Here is a 27,564-nt window from a genome sequence, read left to right on the forward strand (position 1 = left end):
TTTGTTCATCAGACTGAATTTTATTGACTATAAATACGAGAGTCCAACCAGACTTCAAACCAGCTATCAAACATCTGAGTGGCCTCGTCGGCGATGCCCTTAACATGTGTTGCGTTTGTGTCAGAATATTGTTGGGAAGGTAAACACCCGTTAACAGCGTAATGACTCTTCTGGGGGACGAGTGCCGACGGGGTTTGGTCTTCATGTGCTTACAGGAAGTACGGTGTTGTTGTTCGAGGTGGAATGACTCGTTCCGAGTCGGGCACGGCTCTGAAGAGCTTCGGCTCTCTTGTGTTAGCGTCTTTAAAGACCATAATGGAGGCGATGTTGCCGCAGCGATAGCAGTAGTTGGGAGCCGACCACACAGTGACCAGCTTCTCGTCAAACATGAACTTATAGCCCTCGTGGACGAGTTGATGGGCCCGACAGATCAGCTTCAGGTTGTTGATGTGAACAAACTGCAGAGAAAGAAAGAAGATTCAGTTCAAAGCAGCAGAAGATGCTCCTTCTTCTCTTGCTGAGAAGAGGCTCTTCAGCTGTAAGCATGGCTGCAAGCAATGAAAATTTTTTGACTGAACATTTTCCGTGAGTGGACAGACTGTGCAGCGAAGCCGCGAAGTCATCTATGGGGGTCCGGGGGCATGCGCCCCCCCCCCCCGGATATTTTGAAAAAATGGTGCAATTTGGTGCATTCTGAGTGCAATTTGGACAGTTTTCCTTTGCTTAAAACAGTGCTTTTTGACTCTTATCATACTGCAAAAAATGACTAAAGTGTATTAATTTCATCACAATTTATTTACTATTTTGTATGACAGTATGTGTCCATAATAAGTTACCATCCACAAATGGAATGACTGTCTGCAATAATTTAACTGACTATAATTTCTGCTCTCATTCTACACAATTAATCAAATCCTAAGTGTGTCTTACAAAATAAATAAATTATTAGAACCTTTATGCTATTACCTGGTAAAATAAATAATACACTTAAAGACATTAAAAGACATAAGTATTGCCAATGAAAAGTCTTTTTCCCCGTTGTTGAAGCTTATCTCTTCTTCTGCCATGTAGGGCAAATGAAGTTCCTTCAAGTGGCATCCCACTTCCTTGGTCATAAACTCCCACGCTTCTGGCAAGTACTGGTCATCAACCCTGTACATCTTCACCTCTCTCCAAAGACTTGGTGTGCGGATGGATGGCATGTGGCCGTAGGCCTTCTCCACATTGAGTAGGTCCACGATACCTACATACTTCAGCACCTCAACCTGCAGTTCTACTGGCAGCAAGTCCATGGCTGTTGTTAGATGAAAAAATGGAAGTCTATGGTGGCATTCTGCATTCATGTTATCTGTGTGGCACTGCTGAGTTTTCTTTTTTAATGTTTTATTTAATTGGAGATCACTTTTGGGGGAAGTTGTAAATATATTTAGGTATTGTAAATTAACTGCAGTTGTATTTACTGTCAATTAAGCAACCACTGAAGATATGTGCACTGGGGTGGGATTTTTACTTCTTCCCACTCCCTTTCGAACGTTCTTGTTGTCATTTTTTGATTTGCTTCTTTTTTGATCTTGTTTATTTTTTCATATGAGTGTAGAGGTACAGAGAGTACAAAGAAGCTTTGTTCATTTGATTTGCTTATATTGTGAACTGCCATGATACTGGAAATGACAACTAAGTTCGAATAAAAAAAAAAATTGATTGATTGATTGAACCACCAGACCAACTGAATTTTAAATAAAGTCTTGTGAAATACTGTCACCACAATCCAGCACTTTCAAATGCCACAAGTTTTAATATAAATGATAAAAAAAAAATCATAACCAATGAACACCTTTACAGTATTAGCATTTTATTTTACTTCAAAATATTTTATTTTATAAATTATATCTTGTCATTTTTTAATCGATTAAAGAGTACAAACTTAATAAATCAATTGTAAGTACTAAAAGAAGTTTACGTAGAAAGCAATTTAGCCAGAAGGTCGAGAGGGGGTTAGTGTTGACTTTTTAAGTACTTGAAAGACACTGGACTCATCGACAGGATTTAGTACTGCTATAATGGACTGATGCAGCAGGTGGCATGCCTTTACGGTCACTTACAGTAAGTGACCGTAAAGGCATTGGAGATTTACCCGCTATGATACAGCTCTCTCACAAAGACGCGGTGCTTCACACGCAGGGTTCTAGCTTTGGTAGCACTCAGTGGTGGGCACAGCTAACCAAAAAGCCAGCTTTGATAGCTGCTAATCCGCTAACTGAAAAGTTAACTTTTATAACGCTAAATCACTGCTAAAATAATTTGCAGAAGTTACAGCTAATGGCTAACTTTTAGTATTGACTCAGTACACTGTTGGCTATTGATGAGCCAGTTTCAAGTTTAAAAGAAAAGAAAACCCACTGAAAGAATACAGCTGAGCTATAAACTAAGGATTGAGGTGTATGAATGAAAACAATGAGCTCTTATAACTGAAACATCTGCCTCGTAAGTCCGCGTTTAAGTAGAATTCAACAATTTCATAAATGCTGCCATTGACACAATTTTAGCCAATCAGGAAAAAAAAATAAAAAAATAAAAAACCCAGATCACTTGCGGCGCTGTTGTGATGTAGTGGCTGGACTATTGGACTATTGTAATTCATTATTATCAGGTTGTCCTAAAAGTTCCCTGAAAAGCCTTCAGTTAATTCAAAATGCTGCAGCTAGAGTACTGACGGGGACTAGAAGGAGAGAGCATATCTCACCCATATTGGCCTCTCTTCATTGGCTTCCTGTTAATTCTAGAACAGAATTTAAAATTCTTCTTCTTACTTATAAGGTTTTGAATAATCAGGTCCCATCTTATCTTAGGGACCTCATAGTACCATATCACCCCAATAGAGCGCTTCGCTCTCAGACTGCAGGCTTACTTGTAGTTCCTAGGGTTTGTAAGAGTAGAATGGGAGGCAGAGCCTTCAGCTTTCAGGCTCCTCTCCTGTGGAACCAGCTCCCAATTCGGATCAGGGAGACAGACACCCTCTCTACTTTTAAGATTAGGCTTAAAACTTTCCTTTTTGCTAAAGCTTATAGTTAGGGCTGAATCAGGTGACCCTGAACCATCCCTTAGTTATGCTGCTATAGACTTAGACTGCTGGGGGGTTCCCATGATGCACTGAGTGTTTCTTTCTCTTTTTGCTCTGTATGCACCACTCTGCATTTAATCATTAGTGATTGATCTCTGCTGTCCTCCACAGCATGTCTTTTTCCTGGTTCTCTCCCTCAGCCCCAACCAATCCCAGCAGAAGACTGCCCCTCCCTGAGCCTGCTTCTGCTGGAGGTTTCTTCCTGTTAAAAGGGAGTTTTTCCTTCCCACTGTCGCCAAGTGCTTGCTCACAGGGGGTCGTTTTGACCGTTGGGGTTTTTCTGTAATTATTGTATGGCTTTTGCTTTACAATATAAAGCACCTTGGGGCAAGTGTTGTTGTGATTTGGCGCTATATAAATAAAAATTGATTGATTGATAGTGTGGGCACAGAAAGCCACAGGTGGAGAACAGGTGCTGATGTAAAGGTGCACTGACACTGATTCATGCCCTTGCACGACCTGTGTCGTGCAGGAGAGTAAACCCATCTTTAACGGGTGCAGACTGAACATGAGAGGGGCAAACGACAAACAATGACCTTTTTAGACGGCTCCAAAGCTTTCTCCGGCTCATTCAGTGTGCGCGCATGAACGGCACAGCTGGAGCGCTCCTCTGATTCAGGAAGCGATTACAGCCATTTTCAACAGACAACCTTCTCTCTCTCTCTCTCCAGTGCATAGAAAGTGAATTTCTGATCAGCGGTTTTCTTCAGTCATAATCTACCAACCCAACAGTAAACTGTCAGTGGGTTTTCTTTTTCTTTATGCCCCGCCCAAGCTTCCGAGTAAAATCAAAGGCGATCAGAAACCCCAAACAAACAACGAGCCAGAGCTACTGTCTTTATGCACCCTGCAAAAAAAATATACAAAAAAAAAAAAAAGAGAAAGAAAAAAATTGTCATTTGCTTTCCACATACAACGCCACAGACAGTGGGCAGGAGACTCATGGTTTCACTTATAAACAAAACTAACAGTTTATCAACATCAACAGTAACTCTGTCATTTTTACAAAGTGAAAATACTGAACATATCTTTTAAAGTAATGTGCTAATTCTGAAGGTTTGAAGTTTAACAGGCACACGTGCCAAAAGGCATTATGGGAAAAAAATGAGTCTCCTTTCAATCACTGCTTGGTTGGTTTATTTATTTGTAATAAACAACACATAAGTTACTGTAACGTATGTATTGGTTTTTACAAATAAATGTGTATTTGTAAATATGTATTTTTTTCATTTGTATAAAAAAAGACATTTGCAAGACTGAAAATTTTGTTTGTGAAGTGTAATTCAGAACAAACAGCGACCAACGATCACACGTTGGTTGCTGTTCACACTCCCATCCAGTAGATGGCAGTGTTTTATGGATTTTGACGGGTGGGGGGTGATTGAAAGGAGACTCATGCAACAGACAGGAACCAACATGTATGATTTTCAGGTTTACAAATGTTTTTGGCTGTTAGGTTTTACTCACTATGCCAGCGAAAAAAAAAAAAAAAAAAAAATCAAATAAATAAAAAATGTTAGTGGACTGAAAGTTTGGCAGAACTAAATTTAGTGGAAGCTAACTGGTCTGCTGATGGTTTGCAAAATTAGCTGAAAAGCTAATCCGCTAACAAAAAAGTTAGCTTCACTGATTAGCGGTTTGTGGAACTGCGCCCACCACAGGTAGATCTGCAAATTTCCACCCGGCTCTCAGCTTCAACTGCTGTCCTGCCCAGCACATATTTTCCAAAAAAAAAAATGAACTGAAACATTGCTGAAAATGTACCAATTCCATTGTATTTCATAGTTTTGCTTTATTCTGCAATTTCAACCAAATAATTAAAGAAATATGAAAAACATCTCATTTTCTTCATATCAAATCAGAGATCAGCAGCCAGCTGCCCTCAGTGTTCTGTGAAACCACAGACATACTGACGTGTTTTCATGTAAATTTTCTTTTTTTTTGTTTGTTTTTTTATGTAATTTCACTCAAAAATGTAAAAACAAAACAAAACAAAAAAAAAAACTGTCATGACAGACAAACTCTGCCCGTGTCACTGGATTAAAGGTACACTGTGATTTTTTTGAACAAGAGAGCAAAAGCTGTCCATCAAATATTAATGTGTTTTTCAGCTTTTCAACATTATTAATTTCATCAGCTTAGACTCTGACAGAAACATGCAATAAAGAACTTTTATATTACAAATATTACAACATAAATGTCATTTTTTTTGTCTATTATTCTTGCTTTCAATGCATCTAAAACCACTCAAAATTAGTTAAAATAGGGCCTGCCAATAATGTTTTACAGGTATAAAACCAGATAGCATCAGGGGTACTTTTTTTTTGGTACTGAGCGAATTCCGTCAGTACTACCAGGTATCTGTTCACGTAAAATCAAGCAGTACCATGTTTCGGTACTTAAAACGCACCATTATGTTTGGGAGAGTGGACAATTTTACATGCTGAACATGAACGCAGCACGTACAGCGTAATGACGCCAGAAGCGGCAGCCGCTGGTTCATAAACAAAGCAGCATGTCTGACACAAAGCACTCAAAAGTACGGCTCCACTTTTCTAAATGCAATGCAGATTACAATCGCTGCAATATCTGTGACACAAAATGCAAAATACATCTAATCTGAGGAAGTACAAGGAACAACGAAACACTACAGCAAATGTAGTTCACTGCAAAAAGTTTGCCTCACTTTTATTTTTAGTTTGTTGCACTTTAAAAAGTACACTTTTCATTTTTAGTCTATCCCCTTTTGGTTTTAATTTGTGCATTTTAAAGAAAAACACTGTTTAGGTGTAGTTAAGAGTTTCTATGTTCAAGAAATTTGTGAAACAACTCTGCCTTGTTACAAGACAATTTCATGTTGTTTTAGCATATTTGTTAAAGTTTATACTTTCAGAAAAAAATCTGTTAAACTGTAATTTTTTGAGATTTTACTTCAAACAACGCATAAAAGTACTGAAAACTGGTACCGTTGCGTACTGGTATCGATACCCAGGTGCAAATGTGAAAGGTTCCCATCCCCACGTGCTGGACATAAGTGTCCCGCAGCCAGTGGACTCATCAGCATTCTGTCCACAATGAAAATGGCTCACCAAGATAAAAGTGACAATTAAAAAAATAAAATCATGTTAAATGACTCTGTTTCTGACCGGCACCACACCGTGCAGTACCGACCCAGGGCTGTCAGCATACGCTGGATAATCGTCAACGTGTGACAGCTGCTACACTATACTCGCCAGCACTCCGTGCCTACATGGTAACTGTCAGCGCGTGCCTACGGTATGTACTCGCCGTTCAGCGCAGCATGTCAGACTTGCCCGTTGACTGCTGCTTCCTGGCTCGTCTTCTGCCCACTTTGTCTTTATTTATTCCACTTTGTAACTGATTTGCGGTTTCTGAATGATGCGCTGCTTTCTAGCCTCTCACACAGACAGCGATCGCACGACAACGGAAGCTGAGCGGTGAATGTTGTGAACATGACCAAAATACCACACGCTGGCAAATACTGGTCTAAGATCACAGTAGAGCCCCATGGTTCTGAGCGCATGTTTCACACAGTATAATTGCAGTTACACAGGTGTGAGTTTGTGTCACAGCGACCTATTTTTAACATCACAAATTTTGATAGTTATGGTAAAATCACAGTCTGTGTGGAAGAAATGCAGCTGCTCCGCACTCACACAGCCCTTAAAAAAAAACAAACAAAAAAAAACTAAACTAAAAGCAGAAAGCCTCGCAGAGTCGCTGCGTGTCCTGTTACAGCCCCGTGTAGGCGACAGACTCAGCACAAAACAAGTCTCTGTTCACGTTCAAGTGTCCGTCGTCTCTTCCCTGTGCACTGAAACGAGCCTCGAGCACAGCCGAAAAAGTCCACAGCGCCGAGAAAAAAACAAAAACAAAAAAACAAACAAAAAAAAAAAATCACAAGTATTCCCAAATATTTCCAACCATCTGCCCAGGATGTTTGCGTGAATTTATCCAGAAAAGGTTATAAATAAAATTCTCAGACAATGTGGACGTCCTCAGCTCATGATTTTGACAATGGCCATTTTTTTAATTTTTTTTTTTATACTGTTCATGTTGGAATTTAATCTGACAATTAAGTATTTTATTTTAAAATAATCTGTCAAATGTTGGACACTGCCCTCCTCTGTCAGTGGTGGACTGGTGTTTTCATCTCGTACCTCATTTGTGACCTTTGCACCAAAGAGCCAGCCAGCCCCTCTGGGACTGATGGCCCACGTGTCCACATCTTCAGGGTCTGACCACACCAGGTCACAAAAGGCTCCTTTGTGGGGAATCTCCTGGTTCCGCTCAATGGTTCGAATCTGGTCCAGGGTTTTAATGTCTGGGGAAAGGCCTCCGTGAACGCACAGGATCTGCTCATCCATCAGCTGCCAAACAAAACAAAAGCTTCCGTTACAAACAGCCCGTAATGAGCTCCATCCATCGGACCACAACAACTTTGTGGAAAATACTCTGAGTTAGCGTGGCCTCCAACACCTGTGTGACCGCCATGATTCCATCCTCTGCACCGCCATCAGTTCATTTCAGCGCAGCAGAGAAAATCTACTTTATAACAAAATTGTGAAAATGCTTACACAAGCACATTAGCAAACACTGTACTTAAATCTGGTTAACTGGCCACTTGGAAATCCAAGATGGTGCCCATTTTCCAAGATGGCCACCGAAATGACATTTTCCATTGAAACGCTCCGATCACAGCGGATCTGTTTTACAGCATCATCAAATCCAAGATGGTGCCCATTTTCCAAGATGGCCACCAAAATGACATTTTCCATTGAAACGCTCCGATCACAGCGGATCTGTTTTACAGCATCATCAAATCCATGATGGTGCCTAATGTCACGATGGCCACCAAACAGACCCCCAAAATAATGCAGATATTAAAAACACCACCAGCAGTTCCAAGAGATGAACACTTTAAAAATACATGCTGGGACAAAACCATTAATACTAAATGTAATAAGCTTCACTCTAATTTGAAACATAAGCAAAATGAAATAGAACAAGAAATAAGAAAGATAATAGCTAATAAAATATAACTCCATGGAATTTGACATCCATATCATTTTAATCAATCAAACAGGAGCTTTGCTATTCAAACGTTGATTTTTGGCAGCCATTTTGGAAAATGGACACCATCTTGAATTTTCAAGATGCTAATCGATCAGATATGCCGAGTAAGATCACGAGAATCACCACGCCAAATTTGGCGCTTGTACAACCTAAATGCACAGTATGTCCATCATCTGCTCCACTATTTTAACTGATGAAACCTAAAAAAAATCCAAAGAAAAACAAAAAGGCAGCCTGTCAGCATCCTGATGGCCGATGGGCTGCCAGGAGTGGAATTTATATACAGTAAAACTGGCCTTAACCATCATCGTATAAACCGGACAAAAGCAAAAGTCCTGGTTTTCTTTGTAATAAACACTGTATATAACGGATTTTGTATAACAGATTTTCGCTCACGTTGGACAAAATGTCCTGTCTGATCACAGTGTGTTTCCATTAAAAACCCCTCGCATGTCCCGGACAAAGCAGTCTGCACCCAGTAACAGAGGTGCGAAATAAAGTTCAGCGCTGGCACTCGGCGATTTGAGGAAAGTGGGCACCGTATTTCCGTGATTAAAAGATCGGGTGTTTATTTTTTCAAACCGTGCTCAGACCCGGCGCCTAAGTGTGGCAGTGAGTAATTCAAGGCCGGTGATTAACAAAATGCTGCTTGCTGCCTGCACAGCAATATGGTGTTAAGTTTCACACAGATCCCAGGGTGTGAGGAACCAAACCACTTTAGATCACGGCCCTCTGTGGGGCTCTCCGGAGCCTGATGCACACCTGCTTTAATGACAGACACCACAAAGAGCTGTGATTTGTCACTTTTCCAGTTGCACTCCTTCCTCCACCGTTTCACACTGCAGTTTTTTTTCCTGTTGTTGTTCCTTTTCCATGCTTTTTCCGCAGGACAGTACACAAAGGTTCTCTGGTGTGGAAAGGGGGAGAACTTTACCCCCAGTGATCAACACGCAGCTATGGGAAAGTTATTAGGGGAAACGTACTTCTGCAGCCACTAAAGTTCTCCTGCCTGCCAAAGTTCATCTACAGCGAGCCGCGCCCCGAGCTGTGGATAAAGTTCTCCCGCCCTCTAAAGTTCTCCTACAGCAAGCCGCTCCCCGAGCTGTGGAAAAAGTTCTCCCGCCCCCTAAAGTTCTCCTACCACGAGCCGCGCCCCAACGTGTGGAAAAAGTTCTCTTGGAGCAGCTAAAGTTCTTCCACAGCGAGCCGCACCCTGAGCTGTGGAAAAGTTCTCCTGGAGCAGCTAAAGTTCTCCTACAGCGAGCCGCACCCTGAGCTGTGGAAAAGTTCTCCTGGAGCAGCTAAAGTTCTCCTACAGCGAGCCATGCCCCGAGCTGGGGAAAAATTCTCCTGGAGCAGCTCAAGTTCCCCTACAGCGAGCCGTGCCCCAAGCTGGGGAAAAGTTCTCCTGGAGCAGCTAAAGTTCTCTTACACCGAGCCGTGCCCCGAGCTGGAGAAAAGTTCTCCTGGAGCAGCTAAAGTTCTCTTACACGAGCCGTGCCCCGAGCTGGAGAAAAGTTCTACTGGAGCAGCTAAAGTTCTCCTACAGCGAGCCACGCCCCGAGCTGGGCAAAAGTTCTCCTGGAGCAACTAAAGTTCTCCTACAATGAGCCGTGCCCCGAGCTGGGGAACAGTTCTCCTGGAGCATCTAAAGTCCTCCTATAGCGAGCCGTGCATCGAGTGCTGCATGATAGGGAAGACTGGGAGCAACTTCACCCGGAAGAATTTTGAATATACACTCAACAAAAATATAAACGCAACACTTTTGGTTTTGCTCCCATTTTGTATGAGATGAACTCAAAGATCTAAAACTTTTTCCACATACACAATATCACCATTTCCCTCAAATATTGTTCACAAACCCGTCTAAATCTGTGATAGTGAGCACTTCTCCTTTGCTGAGATAATCCATCCCACCTCACAGGTGTGCCATATCAAGATGCTGATTAGACACCATGATTAGTGCACAGGTGTGCCTTAGACTGCCCACAATAAAAGGCCACTCTGAAAGGTGCAGTTTTGTTTTATTGGGGGGGATACCAGTCAGTATCTGGTGTGACCACCATTTGCCTCATGCAGTGCAACACATCTCCTTCGCATAGAGTTGATCAGGTTGTCAATTGTGACCTGTGGAATGTTGGTCCACTCCTCTTCAATGGCTGTGAGAAGTTGCTGGATATTGGCAGGAACTGGTACACGCTGTCGTATACGCCAGTCCAGAGCATCCCAAACATGCTCAATGGGTGACATGTCCGGTGAGTATGCCGGCCATGCAAGAACTGGGACATTTTCAGCTTCCAAGAATTGTGTACAGATCCTTGCAACATGGGGCCATGCATTATCCTGCTGCAACATGAGGTGATGTTCTTGGATGTATGGCACAACAATGGGCCTCAGGATCTTGTCACGGTATCTCTGTGCATTCAAAATGCCATCAATAAAATGCACCTGTGTTCTTCGTCCATAACAGACGCCTGCCCATACCATAACCCCACCGCCACCATGGGCCACTCGATCCACAACACTGACATCAGAAAACCGCTCACCCACACGACGCCACACACGCTGTCTGCCATCTGCCCTGAACAGTGTGAACCGGGATTCATCCGTGAAGAGAACACCTCTCCAACGTGCCAAACGCCAGCGAATGTGAGCATTTGCCCACTCAAGTCGGTTACGACAACGAACTGGAGTCAGGTCAAGACCCCGATGAGGACGACGAGCATGCAGATGAGCTTCCCTGAGACGGTTTCTGACAGTTTGTGCACAAATTCTTTGGTTATGCAAACCAGTTGAAAAAAGCAGATCACAGACATGACACAAAACTAAAGTCAATTCAAATGGCAACTTTCTGGCTTTAAGAAACACTATAAGAAATCAGGAAAAAAAATTGTGGCAGTCAGTAACGGTTACTTTTTTAGACCAAGCAGAGGGAAAAAAATATGGACTCACTCAATTCTGAGGAAAAAATTATGGAATCATGAAAAACAAAAGAACGCTCCAACACATCACTAGTATTTTGTTGCACCACCTCTGGCTTTTATAACAGCTTGCAGTCTCTGAGGCATGGACTTAATGAGTGACAAACAGTACTCTTCATCAATCTGGCTCCAACTTTCTCTGATTGCTGTTGCCAGATCAGCTTTGCAGGTTGGAGCCTTGTCATGGACCATTTTCTTCAACTTCCACCAAAGATTTTCAACTGGATTAAGATCCGGACTATTTGCAGGCCATGACATTGACCCTATGTGTCTTTTTGCAAGGAATGTTTTCACAGTTTTTGCTCTATGGCAAGATGCATTATCATCTTGAAAAATGATTTCATCATCCCCAAACATCCTTTCAATTGATGGGATAAGAAAAGTGTCCAAAATATCAACATAAACTTGTGCATTTATTGATGATGTAATGACAGCCATCTCCCCAGTGCCTTTACATGACATGCAGCCCCATATCATCAATGACTGTGGAAATTTACATGTTCTCTTCAGGCAGTCATCTTTATAAATCTCATTGGAACGGCACCAAACAAAAGTTCCAGCATCATCACCTTGCCCAATGCAGATTCGAGATTCATCACTGAATATGACTTTCATCCAGTCATCCACAGTCCACGACTGCTTTTTCTTAGCCCATTGTAACCTTGTTTTTTTCTGTTTAGGTGTTAATGATGGCTTTTGTTTAGCTTTTCTGTATGTAAATCCCATTTCCTTTAGGCGGTTTCTTACAGTTCGGTCACAGACGTTGACTCCAGTTTCCTCCCATTCGTTCCTCATTTGTTTTGTTGTGCATTTTTGATTTTTGAGACATATTGCTTTAAGTTTTCTGTCTTGACGCTTTGATGTCTTCCTTGGTCTACCAGTAGGTTTGCCTTTAACAACCTTCCCATGTTGTTTGTATTTGGTCCAGAGTTTAGATACTGACTGTGAACAACCAACATCTTTTGCAACACTGCCTGATGATTTACCCTCTTTTAAGAGTTTGATAATCCTCTCCTTTGTTTCAATTGACATCTCTCGTGTTGGAGCCATGATTCATGTCAGTCCACTTGGTGCAACAGCTCTCCAAGGTGTGATCAACTCCTTTTTAGATGCAGCCTAACGAGCAGATCTGATTTGATGCAGGTGTTAATTTGGGGGATGAAAATTTACAGCGTGATTCCATAATTTATTCCTCAGAATTGAGTGATTCCATATTTTTTTCCTCTGCTTGGTCTAAAAAAGTAACCGTTACTGACTGCCACAATTATTTTTCCTGATTTCTTATAGTGTTTCTTAAAGCCAGAAAGTTGCCATTTGAAATGACTTTAGTTTTGTGTCATGTCTGTGATCTGCTATTTTTCTACAAAATTAAACAACTGAACGAACATCCTCCGAGGCCGGTGATTCCATAATTATTGCCAGGGGTTGTATTACAGCAAGAGTCCACAGAAGTATTTTAAAGGCCTGACTAAAGTGTAATATGTGATCTTTAATAAGATATTTTCATGAAAAAAGACACAAATGTGCAATTTACTGCATTTTATTTTTTGTCTTGTGTAAAAACACAGCTTAGATGTGGTTTGACCAAAACAAATTGTCAATAAACTTACAGTGAGGAAAATAAGTATTTAATAGCCAAATTGCATAGCCTCAAGAGTGTGCATATCATGAATGTTTGGTCTTGTTGGATTTGTGAGAATCTACTGAATCTACTGGTACCTTGTTTCCCATGTAACAATAAGAAATATACTCAAAACCTGGATTAATCTTTTTAGTCACATAGCACTACTGTTATTCTGAACACTACTGTACTAAGTGTCCAATACCTTCAACACTGCAGACAATCTTAAATATTGCATGTTTTACTAAATGTTTTGTTTTAACTAAATGTACTGTTCGACAGCCCTGTCACCTTTCTGTACCTAAAAGTTAAAGCCCCTTTCACACCGGGGCTGCTCCCAGTTGCTCCCTGTGGCGTCATGACGACGCAGGAATTTCAGGTGCGCGCAGCAGGGGGCAGAGAGGAGGTGAGAACGCAGCCTGCAGGTTCTCTACACAGAGAAGTCAGCGTGCACAGTTTGGCTGCAGACAGACTGTGCACTCTGACTTCTCTTCTACTTATTGTGCTGAGCTGCGGGCTGTGCTCTGAGTTCTGTTATAGTTTACCTTTTCTCCTTTGACCGTGAGATGCGTGCACACGTGCGTGCGAGCAAACCGTCCGTAAACAAATGTGGAGATGTCTGGAGTTCTACTTGATGTTGACATGTCCTGTCTCAGGACTTATGTCCTTTTTTTTTTTTAACTGTGATGTGAGAGTTTGAGCAGAGAACAAGGAACTAATGCCTGCAGCCAGACTTTTTTTTTCTTTTTTAAATTGTTCACATGTGCGCGCATGAACGAACGTCCATGAGTGGACTAGAGATGTTCGGACTTTTTACTGGATATTTCTGGCAATCATTCTGTGAGCAGGACTTTTATGGATTTTATTTAAACTCATCTGTGAGAGAAGAAGCTGCTGCTGCCTCACAGTGCCTCTTCACCAGACAGCTCCACACAGAGAAGGAGCTGAGCTGCAATCAGCATTTTTTTTTTTCCTGTGGTCTTTTTTTTTCTTCAGCGTGTAGTTTTTACTGCATTAAGTACACAGTATAAAAACAATCCTGCGTGATTTATACTGCGGGAACAGTGGAACACAGCAGGAATCATAAATTGGCTTCGAGTCATGCCGGGTAACGCCTCTTTGCCCCGAGTTACGCCTCTTTGCCCCGACTTGCGCTGGAACCACTTCCTTTCTGCGTTGAGTACAGGACGCCAAAAAAATTAAACAGGTTTAATTTTTCGGCGCCCGACTTGCATCCTCCTTTGCGCCCTTGCGCTGTTGTGGCGCCGAGCTGCATCGTCTTGGCACTGAGTTGCTTCCACAGCGCAACTGGGAGCAACCGGGAGCACCACCGGTGTGAAAGGGGCTTTAGTGTGAAGGTATCTGAGACGTTCCTCCAACCTTCCCTTTTCTTGTCACACGTCACACAAATGGCTCTGTGTCACACTGCAAAACCCTGATCAATCACAATGCCACCCAGACAGTCTCACAGTGGGATGTGGCTCCGAGACCCCCAAGGACTTGCAAATGAAAAGGACCCTTTGATCATCACAGCCCTGTCACTCTCATAGACAGAACAACCACTACTTCTTTCTCCTCTGTGTTTATGTGTGACGAGATGTATTTTCTTAACACGGTATGCATAATTTCTTCCTGCCCTGATGTGGATAAAAGCTGTGCTCAGAAAGCCACACTTTACACTGTTCCAATCAGAGCACACTCTCTGGTTGAAATAGTGTCCAAAGCTTTGCATTAAAGCCTGTTATTTGACAAACAGTCAATGTCCTGACTCTTTCTTCTTCCACAGACAAGCCTGAAAATCCTTCAGCCTCAACATTCACAACGGGATATTCCATGAACACTGCAGTAGAGAAAGAAAAGTAAAGAAAGTGCCAGCACTTACCGCAGCAACTGTTAACATATCGAACACCTTGGTGCAATAACGCCAAGCATTTGCATTCCCATACTTCGTTTGGCATTCATCTGAAAGACGAAAAGTTATTCAGCAGCTGAAAACAGGAAGATGATGGTACTAAAAAAGCAGACATCAAATCAAGTCTCACCATAAAAACCATAAACCTGGGTGATCTGTCTGCTTTCATGGTTTCCACGTAGGAGTGTGATGCGGTCCGGCCATTTAGCCTTCAGAACCAGCAGATAGGTGAACGTCTCCAAGCTGTAATAGCCTCTGTCAACAAAGTCGCCCTGAAGATGACACGGGGTATTTATTCCACTGTTCTCAAGCACTAGGTCAGGCTTAACCCACACATCACTGAGTATACAAACCATGAATATGTAGTTGGTGTCTGGAACCTGGCCTCCAGTCCTGAAGAGCTCACAAAGATCATAAAACTAAGAGAGAAAGAGACAAAATGAAGTCAGAAGTTACACTGAATCCCTTTAAATATTTGTTGATTTAAAAAAATGGAAATCAATAATATTCTGGCAAGAATTCAGCACCAATATTCAATTTATAAAAGTGCCAACTCACGACAGCATCGCCCCAAGGCACTTCACACAAACTGTTCAGAAACAATTTAAAAGTATTTAAAAACAACAAATTTACAAAAAAAAAAACACATTTAAAAGATCAAAATTAAAAGAATAAAATTTAAAAATAATTCAAAAATTAAAAGAATAAAACTGAAAAAGAATTAAAAAGGATGCATTCACCATAGCACTGATGAAACAGATTTGTCTTGAGTCTTGACTTGAATGTCTCCACAGTATCAGACTGTCGTGTTGACACTGGAAGACCATTCCATCAGACTGGGGCACGATATGAAAAAGCTCTTTGACCCACAGACTTTATCTTAACCCTCAGAACACAAAGCAGTCCTGCATCCTGTGAGCGCAAAGCCCCGGCTGGTACACAGGGTTTAACAAGACCAGTGCCAGTCCATGGACAATTTTATAGGCCAGTAGCAGAACCTTAAAATCTGATCTCACAAAGTCAGGCAGCTAATGGAGAGATGTCAGAACAAGTGTGACGTGGTCAAACTTTCTGCTCCGTGTAAAAAGTCTGGCAGCAGCATTCTGAACTAATTGGAGACCCCTAATACTGGACTGTGGTAACCCTGAAAATAGGACATTACAATAATCCAGTCTTGAAGAAACAAAAGGATGGATCAGGGTCTCAGCATCAGCCATGGACAAAATGGAATGAATCCTCGCTATATTTCCCAAATGAAAGAAGGCACCTCTCATAATATCGGTAATATGAAGGCCAAAGGACAACACAGGATCAAAAATAGGTTCCTCACCTTGTCCATATGATGCATGACACATGAACCTAGGCCAAGCACTAGCTGATCAAACTGATGCAGATATCTCACTGGACCAAGAACCATCATTTCAGTCTTATCAGAATTCAAAAGTAGCACGTTACTAGATATTCAGCCTATTACTGATGCAAGGCAATCCTCTTGTGTTCTTACAGAAGTGAGATTACCAGCAGTTATCGGGATATACGATTGGGTATCATCAGCAAAGCAATGAAAGGTAATCCCAAAACACTGCAGTATATACCCAAGGGGTGCTATATAAAAGGGAGAAAAGCAGGGGGCCTAAGACAGACCCCTGTGGAACCCCAAATTTCATGTCACTAAGGTTAGACGTAGTGTTACTGTACAAAACACAGTGAGAACAACTGGTCAAGTATGACGTCAGCCATACAAGGGCACTCCCAGTAATCCCAAAATGATTTTCCAGCCTATCAAGTAGAATATGATGATCCACTGTATCAAATGCAGCACTGAGATCTAACAGCACCAGAACTGTAGTGGTGTCTGAATCCACTGTAAGCAGAAGATCATTCACCACTTTAGTGAGAGCCGTCTGTGTGGAATGATATTTTCTAAAAGCAGACTGCAGTGGCTTAAAAAGATTCTCAGTAAGGTGGTCCATGAGCTACCGTGAAACCACTTTTTCCAGAATTTTAGAGCAAAATGATAGATTTGATATCGGCCTGCAATTTTTCAATACACTAGGGTCAAGATTAGGTTTCTTAAGTAACATTTAAATCACTGCAGATTTAAAACATTTAAGGCCCAGTCACATGGCACTTAACGAAGGGCAACGAAGTCCTGAAGAAACAAGAAATCTGGAACTTAGGTGACTTTCGTTGGCATCGTTTAACCTTCGCGCACCTTTGTTCCTGCAGCTGGCGCTTTGTCAGGATTTTTAAACTGATGAAAAATTTGAGCAAAGGGCAATGAAAACCTCAATTTGTCCGCGTTTCGTTTTGCTGTCATTCTTGATGTTTTTTTTTAATCGTATCTTTAGTTTTGGTAATGTTATTGTTTAATTTGACTTCATTGGAGCAACTGAATGTTTTCACACTGTGCAGAAACTGGTTTGTGAGTGCCGAGGCTGCTGCTGCGTTCATCTACCGTCGGAAACTCCAGGGCAAACTCAGCCTGCTTGCTTGGATTGTTTTTTAATCTGTGTGGGGAGTCAGGGTCAATGGGCTCAGGCACCTTATATAGAGAAGAATTAATAATTTGTGTAGATATAATGAATTATTTTGCCACAAGCAACTGCTGAATTTGAAACAACAAAAAAGTTGTGTATTTTCCGACGGTACCTGAACACAGCGGTAGCGAGAGCAGCAGCTCCTGTGTGCACTTATTACTTTTTTATTAAATATAACAATATGAGTGTAGGAATGATAACCCAGCCCTTCTGTACATGTGGCAACAGCTAGATAATTAAAACAATTATAAAAAAGAGCTGTTCTGGAAGACAGAATTCACGTTGTGGATCAGCTGCAGCTCGTGGAAATAACCACACGTGAGTCAATGTGCTTTCACACGGACTGATCAATTTACTGCTCTGATATATTCAATCATCTTTACACTTATATGTATTCCCTGTTTTGACAGTTTTCTGTTATAAATCTATATCCATCTATCTAGCTATATACACACATACATACACACACACACACACACACACAGACACACACGAGATCTGTTAGAAAACTATCCGACCTTTTTATTTTTTGCAAAAACCATATGGATTTGAATCACGTGTGATTGCATCAGACAAGCTTGAACCTTCGTGCGCATGCGTGAGTTTTTTCACGCCTGTCGGTTGCGTCATTCGCCTGTGAGCAGGCTTTGTGTGAGCAGTGGTCCACCCCTCTCGTCGGATTTTTATTGCGAATAAATGTCTGAACGATTTGGAGCTTTGCTGCATCAATTTTTTCCAGAAACTGTGAGAGACCTCCAGGTGGACACCATTCAGAAAATTCAGATGGCTTTCAGGGACGATTTTATGGGGATTACACAGATTAAGGAGTGCTCCAGCCGGTTTAAAGACCGCCCACAGCGTCTGAGCGCCGATCGACAGGCTGAAACCCCGCTGAAACAACCAGATCATTTCCAAAGTGAAGGCTTTGTTGATCCGGGACGTCATCTGACTTCCAAAGAAATGGCAGAAGACGTGGACATCAGCACTTTTTTGGCACATTCCACTGTTACAGGAGTTTTTGTCATGGAAAGAGGAGTGGAGGAATGCGCCACGGAGCCGCTCATGGCGCGGACAAAAGCACCTCCGTGTTGGTCTCACAGGACGGCTTTCAGACCGCTTTCGTTGGCTTTTCAGTCGTATGACTATCCGAGAAATTGTGGATGAGCTGGACATGCCAGAACATGTCCTGTGAGGCTTCATCACGGCGTTGCTTTGCGCCATGCGGCTCCGTTCAGGATAGTTTTCTAACAGACATTATATATATATATATTATAATATATTATATATATATTAGTAACATAATACTGTGATACAGCAGTGACCACGGCACACCAGAGGGTTTTTTTTTTTTTTTTTAACGCGCAGCAGACAGTGTGGATTCTGATGATGAAGGAGACGATCCCTCTTTTGTTCAGGACGAGGAACCAGAGCAGGTGGTCCACTGACGTGCACACAGATCTCCACAGCTTCTGTTTGCAGTTTCTCCAGGACTCAGGCGCTATGAGCTCCATCCCAGCGCCGAGTCCTGGAACTCAGAGATGCACACACTGCACCAGCTATGACTCCAGGCGCATTTAATTTAAAGTGTCGAGATCGTTAGCTTTGGTTTTGTTAAGTTCCTCTTTCGTCCCTTTTGCGCTCTTGCTTCGCAGGCTGTTCGGTGATAAAGCTCTTTCGTCCACCTTTTCTCTACGAATTGTGACTTTTTTTTTTACTTTTCCCCTTCGTTCAGGAATCATCGTGTGCCGTGTGACTGGGCCATTCGGAACAGATCCAGAAGTTAATGAGAGATTAATCATTTTCAGCAGAGTCGGCCCAAGAGTGGACCACAGGCCCTTAAACAGTTTTGTTGGTATAGGATCAAATAAACAGGTTGTGCTTTTTGTAGACATTATGAGTTTCATCAACTCACCCAGTGAGATACTATCAAATTCTGTAAATCTAGGCAACACCTCAGTGGTAGCACCTACCTCACTAGTGAGGTGTAGTGGCTGAGCCAAGATGTGCTGAGATATGCTCAACCTAATGTCTTCTGTTTTCTTCTCGAAATAATCCAGGAAGTCCTGTGCTGAAAAAGGACAGCGACTAACCAGTGGTTGTCCATGAATTACAATTGCTACCGTGTGAAACAAAAACTTTGAGTTATGCTTGTTTTTATTGATCAAATCAGAGTAATAGATCTGTTTTGTTGCCAGTAGCGCATGCTTATGATGTAAGATAGCATTACGCCACGCAAGGAGGAACACCTCTAATTTGGAGCTATGTCATTTCCGTTCCAAACCTCTAGCCTTCTGCCTAAGGTCACGCAAGTAACCACCAAACCAAGGCAACTGTGCCCTGGGAAGGCATGGCCTTAATAGAGGGGGCGCAATCTTGTCAACTGTAGTTTTGAGTGCTGAATAAATGTTCAAGTCACCAACACTCCATATGTTGTCTGCTCTAGGTGATAAACTAGAGATGAAGAAACCAAATTCATCTGAGAAATCAGAGCATGGGCCGGGAGGTCTATAACAGTGACAAAATAACATAACCAATTTCCATTTTTATGACCTTGGCAATACATAGCATCGTGGGCATAACGGAGAATCAGATGCTCAAAGGAATTATACATTTGTGATCCCCGACAGTTAATAAGCTAAACCTAGATTTATAAATAACAGCAACGTCCCCGCCTTGCCTCACATCACGAGAAACGTGACTAAATGTGTATGCCAATGGGCAGGCCTCATTTAAGGGGAAGACAGCTGTAGGTTTTAGCCAGGTTTCACATAACCCAATCATATCTAAGTGATGATCCATAAATAGATCATTAATTCACAATGACTTCGAAGACAATGATCTGATGTTAATGAGACCCAAATTAAGGATCTCAGTGGGGTTGATAGTTTTTGATGAAGCCACCTGGAGATTGAGCTCCTCAGCCGCCGGTGACGCAGTGCATTTCAGCGGCTGAGGGAGCTCAGGTGAAACGCTGCATCTGTGGGCCCTCAACAAACAGCACCGGCATAGAACCTCCACGACCTGGTGAGAGGAAGTAGCAGGAAGCCCCAGCGAAGACGGACACAGGTTGGGCAGAGTCAGTCCTGCCACTGGAGACGATGGTCCAGGGAAGACAGGACAGACCCAACAGCCCCAGTGCTCCCACGCACAAAAACAGCATCCATCCTAGAGGAAGTGAGGATCAAACACTCCAGCAAAGGCCACCAGGTAAGCCTTAAATTTCACTGACACACTGCTTCATTTTCTGTCTCTTCTGAAGTGGCTTTTCTGAAAAGGAGCGCAAGGGAAACAAAGCAGGTGCACCAGGATTTATGCAAGCACAGGTGGCAAATTAGGGTGAGGCTTTCCCACTCCAGACTTAGATGGTAGCAGCGACTCATAGAGAACATTAATGTTTAAAAGAGTCTGGCGGTTATAGACAATTAGAGCGGAAACATCTTGACAAGGCATAGCAGAAAAATAACTGCGAACAACACCCGGCCGGTGAGAGAGCTAAGGCTGACGGCGTGCCACCACAGGTGCCACCTTGCCACTCCCCAACAACTTTCTTCACCTTCAGCAGTGCAAAAGAAAATGCTCTAACAACCCTGTGTTTTTTGCTGCAGCTGGGTGACATGCACGCCCCCTCGGCCTCCTCAAACCCTGAGGTACTGGTGCAGCGGATCGTGTTCAGGCTTCACACCACGTGGCCGTAGTGCAGTAACAGATGTTGGCTGAGTTTCATACAGAGGACTCCTGTGGCACCTATGGACTCACCAAACAGGCCAAATACCAAAGACATCAGAGATACACTGCCACCCAGGAGACAGAGGTTCAATTCCAACACTACTAGCTGCCAGTGTCTTGGACAGTACATGCCATCTGCACGGTAGTGATGAGATGATGATACCTCAAGGAGTGTATTGACACACTACACAAACTGTGTCGGCACTGTATTGACACTGTGTTGATCGCTCAATAGTGACCCCTCCAGTAGTTATAAAATCATTGCAGGTAAATAAGATGGAAAAGTTACCGTGCAGCAAACGCAACATCAGCCTGTGAAGTATTTAATCGCCAGTCTTCTATTTAAAATATGATATCATTGCAAAATTTTACATGCTCAATTTGTGTTAAGCTGTTAAGCTGTTCCTCCACGTCGAAAGGAGTCAGTTGAGGTGGCTCGGGCATCTTTTCCGGATGCCCCCTGGACGCCTCGCTGGAGAGGTGTTCCGGGCACGTCCCATTGGGAGGAGGCCCCGGGGAAGACCCAGGACACGCTGGAGGGACTACATCTCTCGGCTGGCTTGGGAACGCCTTGGGGTTCCCCCGGAGGAAATGGGGGAGGTGTGTGTGGATCGGGAGGTCTGGGCGGCTTTGCTTGAGCTGCTGCCCCCGCGACCCGACTCCAGATAAAGCGGAAGAAAATGGATGGATGGAGTTAAGATGTTCATGAGAAGAGTTTAAAATTTGCTTAAAACCTTGTTTGTGTAAATGCTAAACTGAGTTGGTTTGTAAAATAAAGCAAATTTGTCTGTAATAAAATTCAGAGTTAAAATTTGTAACTTATGTATGGAAATTTGATAACTTAAGTGTTAAAGCATACGAAATAAAAGACTGAAAATAGATTCATTTATGCATTTTTATTGAGGAACAAAGGTTTCTGAAGTGTCTTTGCTCCAAGGCGATTTCTCTTTCACAGGGTACAGATGAAGATGGTGAGCATAAACATTTCAGTGCGAGTTGATAAAGGTGTGGATATATGTTCTGGTTACTCTTCCAGTATTGTAAAGGAGTACAAACATATCTAATTGGAAAAATAACAGTAAACAATGCCCAAAGGAGAAAAAGATTTCTTATTTGGCATCAAAAGATCAAAATTATTCCAGACTGGGGAAACATCTTTGAACAATCCATGAAGTCAGTGGAACAAGGTGAGGGCAAGAAAAACTCCAACAGCAAAACTCCATCCAACAAATCCGCAACATGTCGATACAGTTTGTTTCCTTATAAACACAATTTGGCACGGCGCAGTCGAACGACACAGTTCCTGATTGGGCACGTGATTTTTTCTTAAAGCGATACACACACCAATACGGGGTTTCACTCTTGTGTGCTCGGCACAGTGTTGACGCACCAGAGTTGTTCATCCCATCACTACTGCACGGTCCCAATCTGGCCAGCTGTAAACAGGTACCAACTGCACCTCGAATAGTAACCTGTGATGGATTTATGTGAGGAAATGTCCAGAACTATCATGCTCAGAAAACGAGGATTAAAAACGCGTGACCTCTTACAGGTTTGAGCACGCTGAATCCAAATCTGCAGTTATTTAGAAAAATCCAGTTAAAATAATGCAAGCAGCAGAGAGAAATTACCCCGTAACACACTGACGTACACCTCTCACCACAGCCAACTAAGGAAAAAAGAACAAAACCAAAGCAACACTTGATCGCCCCAAGAAACCAACACAGCGGCCTCCATGGAGCATGGCTGAAGGATTTCAACCGCAAGGAGAGTCAATTTGATGATTTCTGAGGTTTGGGAATGTAAAAAATTTGTGACCCCAAGAAAGTGGCATTATGACAGACACACACACACATCTGACAGATGCTGCAAGCTTCTACTGGTCAGGATCGTATTCTCTCTCCTTCGTTGTTCGTCCATGTTGTAGAAGACGTCCACTCCAGTGTGCCCCTCGCGTTCTTCCCAGATCTTCCAGTTGATGGAGCAGCTCTTGAGGATGTGTTTCAGGAGGTCCCGGTAGGGTATCTTCGACCCTCCTCGGGACTGTTTTCCTTTGCTCGGGTGGAAGCAGATGATGTGACCCACCCACCGAAGCTGGTTCTTGATGATGACACACTTGATGCTCGGGAGCTTGGCATCAATCAGGACACTGATGTTGGTAGAGTAGTCTTACCACCTGATGTATTCCTCAAGCACTGTTTGTGGAATTTCTCGAGGGTCTTCAGGTGTCAACAGTAGATGGTCCAGGTCTGTACAGCAGGGTTACCATGACTAATATTGATTGCTAACACAAAACTGTCAAAAGGGGAAATAAATATAAGTATAAATCTGATGGAGTATATAATCAGAGCAGTAAAATGACCAGTGGGTGTGAACGCCACACTGACCCCCACCAGCACTGCAGATTTGCAGATTGACTGCAGATCCACATATGTTTTGAAAAATGCAAGGAAGCACGATTGAGGCATTTTGCCCCACCCATGGGCAACACCCTTGGGAATTGTAAGAGGTTGCCGTGCTTGGCCTGTGTATCAATTTTCAAGATGATATGACAAAATTAAAGCCGTCAAAACGAACAATGTAATTTCATGGCAAAGGGGCGATATTCAGCACGCCACCACACGGATGCCATTACTCATAGCTTCACGGCAATCATCATGTACATTCACCAACTTGTTCTGCATGTTTTAGAAGTGGAATGAAGTTGATGGGGTTAACTATGTGACATCAGTACCTGTTAAAGTAAAAATAGGACATTTCCTGTTACCACCATGGGGCGCTATGAGTTAGGTGGGAAGTTAATACATGCAGATGTTCAGGGCGGAGCCCTCATCATGCCCAGCAAGTTTGAAGGATCTACGATGAATATGTGGGCATGACAGCCATTTGAATTGAAACGGCGTGCTCCGAAAAGCTCGCTAAAGTTTGACGAACCCCCACAGTGCCACCAAATTTGGCACTGCGAATGTAACAGAGGACTTGCAAATATGTGCCAAATCTCAAGTTGCTCGGTAATCCCATTTCCAATTAAAAAAACAAAACAAAAAAAAAACATCACTAATTGATCAGCATCATACACAGTCACACTCAATAGTCTCGGTCAGGGGTGGGCAATGAGGGCCGACACACTGCAGGTTTTCCTGACCACCAATCACCTCAGCAAGCGGATTGCTGATGAGCCCCCTGAACATAAACACCTGATCAATTATGAAATCACCTGCTGAGGTGATTGGCAGCAAGGAAAACCTGCAGTGTCTCAGCCCTTCGTGGCACGATTGCCCACCCCTGGTCTTGGTGACCCAGCTGAGAAACATGTTCACATCAAAATGAGTAGTTCTACACTCTTCTATGACTCTTCTAAACATGTCCTGGTCATTATGAACAGATTCAGTACCTTGGAAAATCTGTAGCTGCTGCAGTTTAGAAAATTCAGCTGTATTTGAAGTAACCCTCGGGGCGATAAAGGGCGTGGTCATTTTCAGGCTGTTGGACCTGGATAGGGTTAGGGTTAGGAGTTTGGCACAGATCTCAAGTTGTTGATTGGGGTCATATTAGTGTAGCACAGCTGAGTTATGCTCTCCTAAATGATGTGCACACGTGTCTCAGCTGGGTCCTCGACTACAAAGTTAATAAAAAAATAAAAATAAAAAAAAAATCCTGCAGAGTTAAAACTTTCAAGTAATAAAGCAGAGAATGTTTCAACACCAATCCAGCCTTTCTGTGTCGAAAATCCAGAGATGAGTTCACATCAGCCTATTTTGCAATTGTGTGAAAAAAGTAGTCGGAAATGGGCGTGTCCTACACCACTGGAAAAAGGTCACTCCACCAACAGCAACGGTTTAAAGTTTTCCTATGTATGACTCGTATATTAAAAATTAATAAAAGTTGTTTTTGTCCAAATATCTTTAATTTATAGTGCCACCCAGCGTTTTTCACCGGCCATTTTTTGTACACTGATATTTTGTACTGCACTCTACCAACCCTGTAAATTTCACGTCAACTCTCCCTGGTTTAGGCTGCCCACTGACTATTTGTGCAGAGAAAATTAACAGAAATCCACACAGAAACAATAAGGTCCACTGCAAAGCTTAGCTGGGTGCTTCAACCCCAACAAGGTCACAGTTACATGTGGAAGAAATGGGGTCACTGTCAGGGATCTGGGCTTACACTCCTGGAGAGAATGAGAAGCTTGACTATCCGTAAGAGATTCTGAGTAGAGTCACTGCTTCTTCACATCAAAAGGAGCCAGCGGAGGTGATTCAGGCATCTGGTGAGGATGCCCCCTGGCAGTTTACACATGGAGGTCTTCCAAGCACATCCAACTGGGAGGAGACCCAGGCAAAGACCCAGGACACACTGGAATGACTATGTTTCCCAGCTGGCTGTGGAACACCTTGGGATCCCCCAGGAAGAGTTAGAGGACTTGGCCGAGGATAGGAAAGTGTGGGACAAGATGCTTGGACTAGAAGTCCAATCTGGATAAGTTGTAGAATATTAACGAAAGAATGATAACATAGATTTGTACAGCTTTCATATATCTCAGCAGGGTTCTAGCTAGAACCATTTTAGTGCCGGATAGATTACGTGATTGTGACTCACAGCTGGGGGTACAGGGGCTCCGGCGGGGGTCAAGGGGGCAGAGCCCCCTGAAGCTATAAGGTTTTATACCTCTAAAACGTGATTGGCAAGACCTATTTTAACTAATTTTGAGTGGTTTTAGATGCACTGAAAGAAAGAATAATAGACAATAAAAGACATTTACGTTGTAATACAAATATTACAAATTCTCGTCTTAGCCCTACCTAAGACGATACTTAAAACCAGGGGGACAGGGCTTTCTCTGTGGCTGGCCCCAGACTTTGGAACGCTCTGCCCCTCCATGTCTGAACAGCCCTCACAGTGGAGTGTTTTAAGTCTCGTCTGAAGACCCACTTTTATTCTCTGGTTTTTAACACTGCGTGAGTTGTGTGGTCCTGTTTTATTGTTTTGATTTAGGTTGATTTTATTGTTTTTATCTTTTGTATGCTGTATTTATTTATTTATCTTGCATATTTTATTTTTTTATTGTTAATTTTCTTATTTTTAATTTATTTCTTGACTATTGGGGCTTTATTTGTTGTGATTCTATGTGCAGCACTTTGGAACGTCTTTGTTGTTAAATGTGCTATATAAATAAAGTGGATTGGATTGGATAATACCAAAGTTCTTTTTTAAATGTTTCTGTCAAAGTCTAAGTTAATAAAATAACTAACGTTGAAAAGGTTAAAAACACATTAATATTAGATGGGCAAAGAGCATTTGCTCTCTTCTTCAAAAATGACACACTGTAGCTTTTTAATCCTGTGAAGCAGGTAGTTTTTCCCCAACATGTTTCAGTGGGACAGTATTATTATTTTTAAACAAGATGACCTCTAATTGTCTTGTCTGAACAAGAGCTGAAGCTGGACTGATTTTTATTGTCCGTTTTTCCACTAGCCACGTTTACATGGGCACTTTATTGTTGATTTGATTGAATTCTATCCGATTGCTGGATCAGATTGTCCTGTTTACATGAACGTGAAAGCTTTGCACTGATTCACTGAGGCTCCGCCTCTCCTCTCGCTCTCTCTCCTCTGCTCCCCCTCCCCCTCACTCTCACTCTCACCGTCTGTTTTCCTCCAAGCTTTTTGGAAACGGGGAGCCTTTAAACTGTAAAATAAGCTGTAAACGTCTGAGTATATTATCAGCATCTGCCGACAGAGAAGCAACTCTGGATTATGAAACATTTTTCTGAAGGATTTTTTTTCCCTTTGAGTCAGAGCGGAGTGTGTCTCTGTCCACTCTGATCTCTGCTTTCAGCGTTCTGCGGCTTCAGAGTGCTGAAAGCAGCTGGTTGCTGTTCTCTCTGCTGTTTGTGCTTAGATATGAAGAAAATGAGAAATATATTTCTTATTTCTTTAATTATTTGTTTGAAATTGCAAAATAAAAGTACGACTCTAAGCTTGAAATGCGATCGAATTGGTACATTTTATTCAGCAACATTTCAGTTCATTTTTTGGAAAAACCGTGGTGGGCGGGACAACCAATCTGTACGCGAGTGCCAGGCAGAAATTTCACCGCCCACCGTAGCTAGAACCCTGCATCCCAAACTCAGCGTTTGCTGCTCCAGCAGTCACTGCAGAGTCATGATAAACATTTTCCTCTACTTGCACCCATCTTGTGTGTTCTTTTAAGAGCTGACGTAACATGTGAATTTCTCCTCTGTGAGATCAATAAAGTTTTATCTTATCTTATGTGTTTTGGAGGTGTGGCCTTGAAGAGATAACTGCTACAATTCTATCTTTCTCCAGCTTTTTGTTTGAAATTAGGGAATTGTGAGTAATCACAATTTTCATTTAGGTCAAAGTTAGTGTGATGATGATTTTTGTCCGAGTTTGAGGTGCTTTGCTTTTTGTCATGGTTTTACCTGGCCATGTATGTCTCCACAGACTGTGACAGGAGTAGAAACAGGCTGAACGTTGGACTCTTCCAGCAGCAGGTCACACACGTAGTCACATAACCTCTGTGAAGATTCAAAGTCAGACATC

The 27,564-nt window shown here is 42.5% G+C and overlaps 1 protein-coding gene across 1 annotated transcript; it reads right to left on the reverse strand.

Annotated features, from left to right (window-relative positions):
* ppp6c (protein phosphatase 6, catalytic subunit) lies at positions 1 to 27,564 on the reverse strand. The gene is made up of 6 exons (XM_034165745.1): positions 27,444 to 27,564; positions 15,086 to 15,151; positions 14,863 to 15,004; positions 14,703 to 14,782; positions 7,303 to 7,512; positions 1 to 458 (listed from the first exon to the last, which is right to left on the reverse strand). Exons 1-6 carry the CDS (start codon positions 27,561 to 27,563, stop codon positions 210 to 212), a joined length of 867 nt encoding a protein of 288 aa, XP_034021636.1. The 5' UTR covers position 27,564; the 3' UTR covers positions 1 to 209.

Source organism: Thalassophryne amazonica, unplaced genomic scaffold, assembly GCF_902500255.1.
Source record: "Thalassophryne amazonica unplaced genomic scaffold, fThaAma1.1, whole genome shotgun sequence".
In the NCBI taxonomy this organism is placed as follows: Eukaryota; Metazoa; Chordata; class Actinopteri; order Batrachoidiformes; family Batrachoididae; genus Thalassophryne; species Thalassophryne amazonica.